The 11,397-nt window shown below is 36.5% G+C and overlaps 1 protein-coding gene across 1 annotated transcript in view; it reads left to right on the top strand.

Annotated features, from left to right (window-relative positions):
* Positions 1-1,254: 1,254 nt before the first annotated feature.
* LOC114654550 (caspase activity and apoptosis inhibitor 1) overlaps positions 1,255-11,397 on the top strand; it is a 51,699-nt gene continuing 41,556 nt past the window's right edge. Inside the window, exons 1-2 of the mRNA XM_028805164.2 lie at positions 1,255-1,559; positions 6,423-6,611. Coding sequence (XP_028660997.1) covers positions 1,458-1,559; positions 6,423-6,611 — 291 coding nt within the window. The 5' untranslated portion in view covers positions 1,255-1,457. The remainder of the gene's footprint in view (positions 1,560-6,422; positions 6,612-11,397) is intronic.

Below are 11,397 nucleotides of genomic sequence, written 5' to 3'. Positions count from 1 at the left end.
TAGTAGAAATAGTGGACCTTATTTTAAAAGCACTGCTATGAGCGGAAGTTAGTAATTATTCTTCACAGGGGTCTTGTGAATCTATGAAGCTATATTTTTTTCTCAAAAAAAGCCACCTGCAATAGGACTATTGCAGTCTAATATACAGTAACCAATAGTGTGATTTTCCTTAAAACAGTTATACATTACCTTTGTTTCTGAACGTGACAGTGCATAAATATTTTCCTTTGGTAGAAGTGCTCCTAATAATTAAATCAATTGCACTATCATTTGGACAGTGTGGTGGCAAAATGAGTGACCTCTGCTTAGTGAAGGTATCTGTGAATGGCTTATGCGAAGACCCTTCACCAGGCAAATATTCTACATACTTCATTTGTATACATTATTGTTGCTAATTCTAGTTACTGCAGGCTCTGCCCACCCTTAATGCTAATAAAAGGGATGTTTCTGCTTTTTCTTTTTGTTATCGGTCATCATGAATATTCAGTTTAATTCACATGCTTAATTCATTAATTACATTTAAAAATAACAGCTAATTAAAGTTCAACATAGAAACATTTAATGTACAAAATTAGAAACATAAGACATTTGACCATTTATATTCTTCTTCAAGGCAGAGTCATTGGAGTGGAGCAACTAAGCATTTCACTAAATATTTTACTGTATGTAAAATGTGTTTATGACAAATTTTTATTCGACTTTCATGTGTAATGCCTTTCTTTACATCAATGTAAAGTATCAATCCACAGCTGGTAAACAGCAATCGTGTATTATTATTTCTAAGAGCAGATGTGGTCACTTGGTATAGAAGAAAGAAAAAAATTGGATAATATTTTTCCGAATACAGAAAAAAATGACAAAATCTATCAAGTTACAATAATCAACATTTAAAAATAATTTAACTAGTACGTCTGTGTTCTGCTATCCACGTACCGTTATTAACTTTTAAACCTTTAGTGTAAATGGATATTTTCAGACTTTCCACTCAGAAAATGTGAGTCATATGTAAAAACTGAATCAAAATACACATCAATACCAATGGGCACGTTATATTCAGCGAGTTTCATCATGTTGTTCGCTCCGTTTGCACCATGCGAGCTCCCATACTATGACTTAAAACAGCGCGAGACCGAGACAGGAAGTTCTAATTGGCCTGTTAAATCAGCATTTGGCGTTACATCTAGTCATAGGGTAAACTTAACCACATGTCCACACCGGAAGTATGTTTCTATAGGATGGACAACAAAAAAATTACCCAGTTATACGAGTATAATTCCTGATGTCAAAATAGTGCGACATTAATAGTATGCTCGTTGTTCGGTAAAGTCTGTTTATATTTTGGTCCTCCTTGCGTTTTGCCTTATCTGACAGCATCCTATAAACCACTGCTCTGTGATTGGACTTTATTTTGAATGTAGCGTAATTACTTGTTGTCGATATAAGCAGATTGTGATATAATGACAGGTAAAAAGTCGTCAAAAGAGAAAAAACGAAAACATTCTCACTCCGATGGACGGCATCTAGATAGAAAGAGGCGAAGCACAGAATCCAGACCAAAGGTACAAGAGAAATATTTCAGAAATACTGTAAAAAATAATTTGTTGGATTTGTATTGCAAACAATAACCATGTTATCATCCTTAAATGTAATTTTGGAGTTATGTCATTTTTATATTTTTATACGTGCAGATTTTATATGAATAAAGGAAAAACGTAATAATTTTAACAGCATAAAAAAATCTTTCGCAACAGAGGTCGGCATACAGTAAAATTCATAGCCTTTCGTGAATTCTCACTTGAAACATTTTAGTTGGATCTGCAGCCAATTTCTCCTGAAATTAATATACTATTTTAGATTGTTAATATTGGCGTCATCAGTTAATATTTATTTAATAAAGTGCCTTTTACACTGAGAATAGAAATGCATTGTGGCGAACTTCTTCACGTTTTCTCGTGCAAATTGCATTACTGTAGGTTGAAGGCAAGTCCAATAGGGAAAATTTAGTACCTTGTTTTAAATATAAAAGTGCATTTTTTAGAAATCATGAGACTAGTATCATTGCACACAATTTAAAATGAAGACGTACAGAAATAAGTCTGCGAATATTATTTTAAGTGAGAAGAAGTGATTAAGGACAGGTACAAGGATATTGTGCACAAATTTAGCTTTCCCAGCACATAAGCTTAGTGATTAGAATGAATTATAAAACTTAGATGCATCTTAATGAACATTTTATTCATTATCATTCAAAGTGTGTATGCACTCATTTTTGGAACAACTTTTGTATGTAAATTAGATGTAGCCCTTAAGTCCGCGCATTCTCATGCAATGAGCAGCAGGTCTGTTTGTGGCGCATTTGTAATGATGTTTTGGTAAATAATTGGGAAGGGTGCAGGCTATAGTTTAGGTCTGCCTAATAAGGTGGAATCTTGGGGCATAAAGCCAACAACATGGAAATATCAGAGGGTCAGCTACAGTGTACCTGAGATGGTAGTACTGTACTAGCTGCAAGTCAAGACCAGACTATATGGTATAATATTAATTGTAGACGATCCATAGGTCTAAGTGCTGTTGCAGTGAACAGTGGAACAAGATCAATACCAAATTTAACTAATTTGCAGCTAGTTATGTTGTTTTGTGTTTCTCCTGGGTTTTCTCAGCTGTCTGTCTGATTGCCCATTAACAGTGTCATGCTGGCATTTAATGCCTTGCCCTGCGTCAAATAACGATGTGCAGCTGCTCAGAAATAATAATTACAATTATTAAGCTACATTAGAGTGTTGCTGTGGTTATTGTAAATGTTACTCACGTCATGTGTTCGAAAAGGCTATGAAATATATATATAGAAAGTAATAATGAAAAGTAAACATTACCAGAATCATATGTAAAGCATTATCACACCAAGGTTTATGCAAGAAAAAAGTATTGCAGGTGTTGTACTTAATTAACTTCCCTTACCAAATCATTACTCACCTTTGCATGCACAAGTGTCACTCCAACCAAAAGGTATTTATGTAATTCTGTCATACTGTTAGGAGAGCCTATTTATTTATATTTGCATATTACTGTATTGAACTTTAGGCAATATTATTTAACTGTATTTGCAACAGGATTTTAGGATGTTGATACTACCCCTGCCGATTTAACCCTAACCCCCACCAAACTCCAGACTGGAAGGTCAGAATCACTTTAGATTTAATCTGCTGCTACCTACTGACCTGCAGATTATGCTGTAGAAATGTATCTTTTATTAAAAAACTAGCAGTGTTTCTGCTACAGTCCTAGCATTTCTAACATTTTGCCCTTTCTTAAAAGCAGCAGCTTTGTTCTGGTTCAGTGGTACCTCGTTAATAGAGTGTAAGTATATGCGTTTGACACCTTGGAGCCTGTGGGGGTCTTAATCTGGTAATGCTATAACTAATCTTCTCAGTTATGTAGATAGTAAAGAAGACTTAATACTTGTCATGTATTATGCATCCAGATTTTTCCTTATAACCAGATTAATCCAGCAGTATCCAAAGTCTATAAAATCAGTGCAGGCTTCACAGTAAAGCCCAGGCACTATATAATGTATATTGTGAGAGATCTCATATCGGATATGGAGGACACCTTCAAGGATACCTCCACAACACTCCAGAGGAATACAGTATGAAGGAAACTACCACCATCTTTTAATTTGCACTGTCGGAACGTGTGCTCTGTCTTTGTCTTTTTACTGAAGGTTAATTTTTAAATGTATGTTGATCTATATTTTTCTGTTTCTTGTATTGCGTAAAATAAATGCATTGCTTGTTTTTTTTTTGCGGCAACAAGTTTAATATACTTGAATCAGTATTACGCTATACTTTGGTCCAAATATAAAATATGGGTTAATTATTTTTTAATGGTATATTTGTTCTTTTTTGTGTCTGTAACAATCTGTCTGATGCGTGCAGAATTTATTTTGTAACATCACCTAACATACTGTTTTAGTTTTAGTTTGGGAAAATGGTTCCAAGGTTTTAAGAGAAAATAAGCAGGCAGGAATCAGAGAGGAAAGGTCCAATACTTCAATTGTGTTTACTTGTTCAAATATAATATCAGTTACATACAATATAATAGCAATATACATGCAGATATAGAAATTGTACTATTGACTTCCAGTAATATACATATATGACTTATACTATACTTACAGTAATATCAAAAGACCCAGAGCCATCATCCTAGACCAGTAGACTGAGGGAGCCCGCGTGTCAGTCTCGTCAGAGGATCAACTCGTGAGCCTGGTCCAATACCGGGCGGTGTGCACGTTCCCCACGGTTGAGCTTCCAAAGAAACTGAGGGCGGAACCGTCCCTTATATACTAATTGAGTGTCCTTGCCCAAAATGGCTTACGTGTAAGCAGTGTATACAGAAGTGATCAGTTTCTGCACACATCTTCCCACGGGACAACTTATGTGTTATCTCTACTAAGCCTAAAACAACCCTTCTTAGAGACATCAAAACAACTTACAGAAAAACATCTTGCATTAATTAACCTTTCCCTAAAACATTCTGAAACCCTTTATGAGAAAGAAGTTTTTGCACATTCTTTCGCTATCATCCCAAACATTCCAATCTTTGTAGCTGGTTTTGCACTGAAGCGACCAACCCCCTCTTACTCCTTTATTTCATCCCTTCTCCTGTTACAGAGAAAACCTTTTTATTACACATACTAAGTTTGTTAAACCTGCTAATGAGGTGATCTAAGTGAGCACGCAAATTTGTTCCCTTTCTCTGACTCCAAGAAGCACACTGCAACTGCACCTAGTCCTAAGACTTGATCTTGTGCTAGTTTACAGCACTGAGGCACACTGCAACAGTGCTAATCTCCAAGGTTAGTCTTATTACTTTAAATATATTCTAAGACCAGACCAGTATGGGATTATCTTCAGCTCAGAGGACACTGCAACAGACTCAGAATATTTGTATTTTCTTAATGCATGCATAGATTAGGCTAGATAGATATGTTTCCTTAAATTGGTTAAATACCGGGGCTGTGATAACTCTTGTTTCTTTCTAAAATCCACAAATATATGTATTGGGAATATTTTAAGTCAACCATGTTTGAGTTGGTTTTCCCCGGAAAGGATTAGTGGCCCATCCTAGGCTGATTCCTGCATTGTGGCCAGTACTGCCAAGATAAAGGCTAGACCTAAGAAATGATCAAATGGAAATAATAATGTTCTTAAAAGTGACATTTTAAGCAGTAAGTGTCATTGATATTTGAGCCTTGTGAGCTTTGCAGTAATAATCAAAATATACTTTATTGTACACTGTTTTATAATATAACTAGTTGATTACCCAGTGGCTTCGCTCACTGAGTGCAAGGGAAAAAAATAAAATGTAGTCTATAAGTTATTAAACAGTACAACGTTAACATTTAAGAAGTAAAGATACATTGAGCACTACTGGAGTGGTTTCGGGTAAACTACATTTTAAAGGCGCTATAACACAACAGGTAAGTAGTAGATCCCTTGTGAAAGGCGATACACGACCGCTGTGGTATAGAAATGACATTTTCTATGTGATCATCCAAATTTTTGCCTGACAACCTTGCACTACATGCCTGTGATTTACTTGTTAAAATAATTAATCACAAAAGCAACCTTGAATGTTGTGGGGTTTTAGTGACCCGAACTTACCTTAAGGGACAGTAAGTAGTTGTGCAGGGCAATTTACAAACAGAGTCCTGCTTCAGTGGCGCTGATTACACTCATTCGCAAAGATTTCCACTCTCCCAGGAGCCGACAAAGGACTTGGAAGTGTCACAAACAGTGTGAGAAGCGAGGATGCTGCCCGAAACTGCGAAGCTCTCGATTCGGCGGAGCAGCCCGACATTCTGCGCCTCCCAGCGTCCACTTTGTTCTCACGAGCCCTCGCAGCTGAAGGCGGTCTCGTCTTCACATTGTTTACAGCTCAGCGCAGTTAAAAAGTAGAAAGACGCAAAGCTGTTTTCCTCATCTCTTCTACTATCAAGTACTGGCAACTAAAAAAAAGTTACAATGTGGCAGTTTCAGTGACAGTCACATGGACGAATAAATAAAACTTCTCTGTCGGAATGCGCCTAGCGGCGGACGGCTCAGCGCTGTAGTGCAGAGAGGAGGGGTGGGAGAGGGCGACGCGGGGCGCACACAAATAATAACAATTCCTAAAGACGATATAAAAATGGCATCCACAAACGAAGTGATTAGTTGCTGTATTATAATATGTTCTGTGGTCATAGGTAATTACCATATCGTGTGGTCATACGTAATTTCCGTTTCAAACACGAAAAGAATTTTATATACAGTATATAGATAATGTAATAGTAAAAAAGACTCAAGTGTAAAATTTTCCTCTCTTTAACAAGTGTAGAAACTCATAGATGTGTAATTGTGTAATGTCATTGTTTTTAACAGGATGTGAAAAGTGATCGTGAGAATGAGGGTGTAGAAGAGCCAAGTGATATTGAGGAAGGAGGATTAAACTTAAGTGTGCCTTTCAAACCTATTAGTGCCTATATCACTGACAGGAAAGAGATGCTGGAACAGTGCTTCAGAGTTATAGGAGAAAAAACACTTCAAAAAATGCTTCCTGATGAATTAAAGGTAATTTCCTTTTTTGACTTTATTTGTTGGTAGATTGTCATGTTAAAAATAGAAGAAAACCATGTAATTTTTCTTTGATGCCCCACATACCCACTCTGTGACATGATTTCTTAATACAATGTGCAAAATGCAAACCTTGTTTGCATTATTTGGTTTATTTACTTATTTATAGTGAAATGCTTATGATATATTTCATTATAAAAAGGGTGACACATTTGCTCCTGCTTTTCTTAATTTTTGACCACATTTGATGGTACGCAGAAAGTCTGTCAAGAAGTTTTCTCAGATGCTTTCTTTGTTTCTTCAGTTCCTGTCAAAACCTGATTTAGGAGTATTTGGTCAAATGACTGCCATTTTGAGTTGGAAAGCAAAAAGCTAATCTTCTTCTTCTTCTTCTTTCAGCTGCTCTATTTCTCTTTATTTTAACTTAGATGAAGCTGCCTTTAAAGGTATTGCTTCTTTGGTCCTACTGTATTTTTATCCTAATCATGGGTTTATAAAGAGAAGTTTTTTCCCCAATATCTTTTTAAATTTTTTGGTTTATAATTACCAATTGTTAGCATATACAGTGGAACCTCGAGTCACGACCATAATTCGTTCCAAAACTCTGGTCGCAACCCGATTTGGTCGTGACCCGAAGTAATTTCCCCCATAGGATTGTATGTAAATACAATTAATATGTTTCGGACCGTACGAGCTGTATGTAAATATATATACACTCGCGCTCTCTCTCGCTCGCTGCACAGGGAAAGCGCAGGGAGAGACTGAACATGTACGGAAATCATCGGCGCATACGAACTGGAAGGGAAACTGGCTTGTTCATTACCCGAGTGTGTGGTCGTGAACAGATGCAAAAGTTTGGCGAACTTTTTGGTTGTAACCTGATTTGTACGTTGTTCGTGACCCGAGGTTCCACTGTATATGTTTATATAAATATACCTGGGCACTGTTTGTGTGGTACTGACCTTGTATAAGTTATTATGGGTATATGCGTACCTAACAAGAAACTTATCCTATGTCTTATCTTTGGCTGATTCCTTCCTTCTGTGCAGTGTTGCTGGGATAATTCTAGCAACCTGAAAGGGAATAAAGTGGTTGAAGAGAATTCAGTTCTATTCAATTTTTATATATTGCTCCTCAATGAGTGCTGTTAATATTTCACAAGAAAATTCACTTGCAGAAACAGAGTAGAGGATAGTTAGTAATGGTTCATAATTATTGATTTACTTTCATTTTTATGTAAATGACTTATCAATAGAGCTGGAATATCCATAGCTAACCAGCTCTAATTACTGTATTCAAAAATATTGTAGTGAGTCTTCAGCCTGAATTTAAAAGCTGAGACTGAAGGGGCATCTTTTACATAAAGATCCCTGTAATCGTAGTAGTCCTGTGTCTTGAGATCTCAGTGTGCACTCTGGTTTGCAAGTAATGATAGACTCAGATTGATAAGCTGGGCCTTGGCCATTAAAGGCATTATATGTAAGGATGAATTTGAAGTAAGCCTTAAACTTAAGTAAAAGCCCGTGTAAAGCCTTAAGAACAGTTATGTGGTTGTACTTTGTATTTCTTGTAATTATTCTTATAGCAGCATTTTGAATTAACTGAAAGCTGCGTATCGTTTAAACACATTAGTTAGTCCTACTAGAAATAAATGGAATCCTCTATGTTTAGAACCCATCCTAGTTTTCCAAAACTCTTTAAGTTGGAAAAAACATTTTTTAGATAGTTTTATAATGTGTGTTTTAAAAGATATGCTGGTTTCAAAGGTAATGCCGAAGTTGTGTGGATGTTCAGTAAAATTAATGTTCACATAATTTGACGTCAAAAATAACAGAATATTTTTGTAGTCTTCATTAAATAACATTACTGTTTTGTTTGTATTCAGAAACAAGTATGTGTCATCCATCCACTTGTTTAACTCACTGATAAAATTAATTAAGGATGCTATTGGAGAACTCTCATTTGGTCTAAAACAGGGGTGTCCAAGTCCAGTCCTGGTGTTCCGCAGTGGCTGCAGGTTTTCATTCTGTTTTCCTAATCAGCGAGCAGATTTTACTGCTAATTAACTCCTTTTCTCTTCATTTTAATTACCCTGTTTCTAAGGATTCAGTCCTCTCAATTGATTCATTTCTTCATTAAATGACAGCCAAACAGAAATGAGATGTGAAATGAGCCAACAGATGACCAGCTAAATTGGAACATCAAACTCCAGCCAGTTTCACTCCAAACAGTTTCTTAATGAGTTGCTGTTAATTAAAGCCATTGAATATTATGATTTGTTGCCGCTTCCATTCTGCCACAGCAGACTGTTGATTTTCTGTTTTTCCTAAGACCACTGTCAAGATGTTTTAGTGACTTGAGCATACCAACATGACTGAGACCTTCACCTTTTCTTTATTTTCAGGTTAGATGATCATGTGGCGGCTTGTTTTGTGTGTCATTATTATTTGGCTTCTCATTAAGGAAAAAGAAACAACTAAGGGGTATGAGTCACGTCAGTTAAAACTAAGGCAAAACAAGTTAATCGGCAGCAATAACGGCTCACTAATTAAAAAGATGACTAGAATGAAAACCTGCAGCCACTATGGCCCAACAGGACCGGAGTTGGACACTCCGGGTCTAAAAGAAAGTATAGCTTGTTTTCACCTGCATATGAGTGTAAATGAGTATTTAAGTTTTGAATATTGTTATAGAGTACTGTCAACCCATGTACATACTGAAAACGATTTGATAAATGTGAACTAAAAAAAGATAACAACAGCACCTGAGAGTCCAACGTAATTTTCTAGCCACTGTAATAGAATAGAATCGTTAATGGTGCCAAACACTGTATTTAAATATAGCAACATAATTACAGTAGAATTTCCTTTGGGTTAGTGCAGTTTCTGTACTGTGACTAGTACAGAAGCCAGACTGGACTTTCTGAGATAAATTTTTGAATTCCACTGCTTTCATAATCTGCTCTGCATGTGTATAGCGCCAACGTTTGTGAACGTGTTTATGAAGTTCTACTTTGTCTTTTACTCTGTCTTTTAATTCTGAGCCCGATTGGATGTGCTTTGTTTCAATTCCAGTTGTTACGGGCTGATAATTACTTTCCTTATTTTCTGAATTTGCACCTAGATTATTTTTTCTTTTTTGCTCTTTCTTCTCTCCAACGCTTTTGAGTCTCTTTTCTCTGTGCTGCTTTTTTCTTTGCTTAGTCGTCAATGTTTCATTTATAATGTATTGTCCTTATACGCTTTATATGCGCTGAGGCCATGGATCTGTGTGTGCTCAAATCCTTCACAAGACTGAATGTTTTGCTGCCCCGTTGTCTTATTTGATATTGATTGTAAGTAGGGCGTATCTTGCAAGAATCTCATGTTCTGCGTCATCGCAAGACGGTCCTGGGTCAATCTCTTGGCACAATGTTTCATGTTTAAGGTCCTTGTGGGTCTTTTAACCGTCTTCTGTGATCTTAACGTGAAGATCACGTCTCTATGCCCTACTGTTTCTCTCCAGAAACAGTCTTCAGGGCTGGTACCTGGCACTAATTTTATGTTACTTATTTGGCAGATTCTTTTTGTTTTTTATTACCCTTTTAAAAAAATTTTTACACTAAGCTCACACATAACCGGATGCATAGAAGCTCTGTGTTGTATATTAATGTGTTTAACTTTGGTATTTTTATCATCTAAACTATAGACCACAGATGCTATCTGTTAATTTTCTATTGAGAAAATTGAATTATTCAAGTTGATTTGTTTAGTGACCATAAAAATAATAAAGTAAATAAAATAGCCTTAAAATACATACTTTTTAAAATAATAAAATATGTACAGAAAATATTTATCCATGGCGTAAAAGAAAATAAAACACTTCTCATAATTATAAGCTGTCATATTGTTTAATTTACTCTGTCATGTACTTATCTGAAGCAAAGCTTAATTTAAACAAAAGTAGTTTTCATTATTTGTCTAACAAAAAATATGTATTACCTTAACTGGCTCCTAGCATGCAGACATGCATCCTGGCCAGGGGAGAGAGAGGTTCCAGACCCGGAAGAGATGGACAGCTCACTGGAAGAAGAAAATGTCGCTGGGGACTCTTTATTCCCCCAGGATGCTAGATGGCAGCGGCCCCAGATATTATTACCCAGTAAGAAACCATTAGGGCATTCTGGGTGATGTAGTCTGGCAGAACAGCCCTTCTGGGGTCCATGGTTGCCATAAGAGGGCGCTGCAGGGAGATGTGGTCCCTGTTATGTTGGACTTCTGTATGAACCAGAAGTGCTTCCAACAGGCAGCAACCCTGGCACCGGAAGTACTCCAGGGTCCGTAATAAAAGGGACCAAACTCCCTTATCCAGATGAATCAGAGCTGAGAGGAAGGTAGGCAACATTCAACTGGAGGAGGACAGTGTAGTGGTGAAAGGAGAGGTATTGTGAAGTGAATTGTGGAAGAGAGAGAACCTGTGCTTTATACTTTGCACTTAACTGAGGAATTGTAGATATTAAGGACTTAACTGAGGAATTGTAGATATTAAAACCATTCCTTATTTGAACCCGAGACTCTGGTTGTGTGTTTGGGTTTGGGGCTCACTGGTGCTCCAGTTTCCATACAGTATGCTCACAGTATGATTCAATTAATTGATATTGGCAGTTAAGTACTGCTTAAATGTAAATATTCAAAATATAAATATATCCTTATTTGTACCAAACAAAACATCTTCCATTTAATCACTTTCTAACCTTGAGGATTTCCAGCATTTCAACATACATGGATCAAAAGATGTGAAAATA

The sequence above is a fragment of the Erpetoichthys calabaricus genome, chromosome 7 (assembly GCF_900747795.2).
Source record: "Erpetoichthys calabaricus chromosome 7, fErpCal1.3, whole genome shotgun sequence".
In the NCBI taxonomy this organism is placed as follows: Eukaryota; Metazoa; Chordata; class Cladistia; order Polypteriformes; family Polypteridae; genus Erpetoichthys; species Erpetoichthys calabaricus.
The sequence above is the reverse complement of the archived record's forward strand: the minus strand, read 5'-3'. Positions and strand labels throughout refer to the sequence as shown.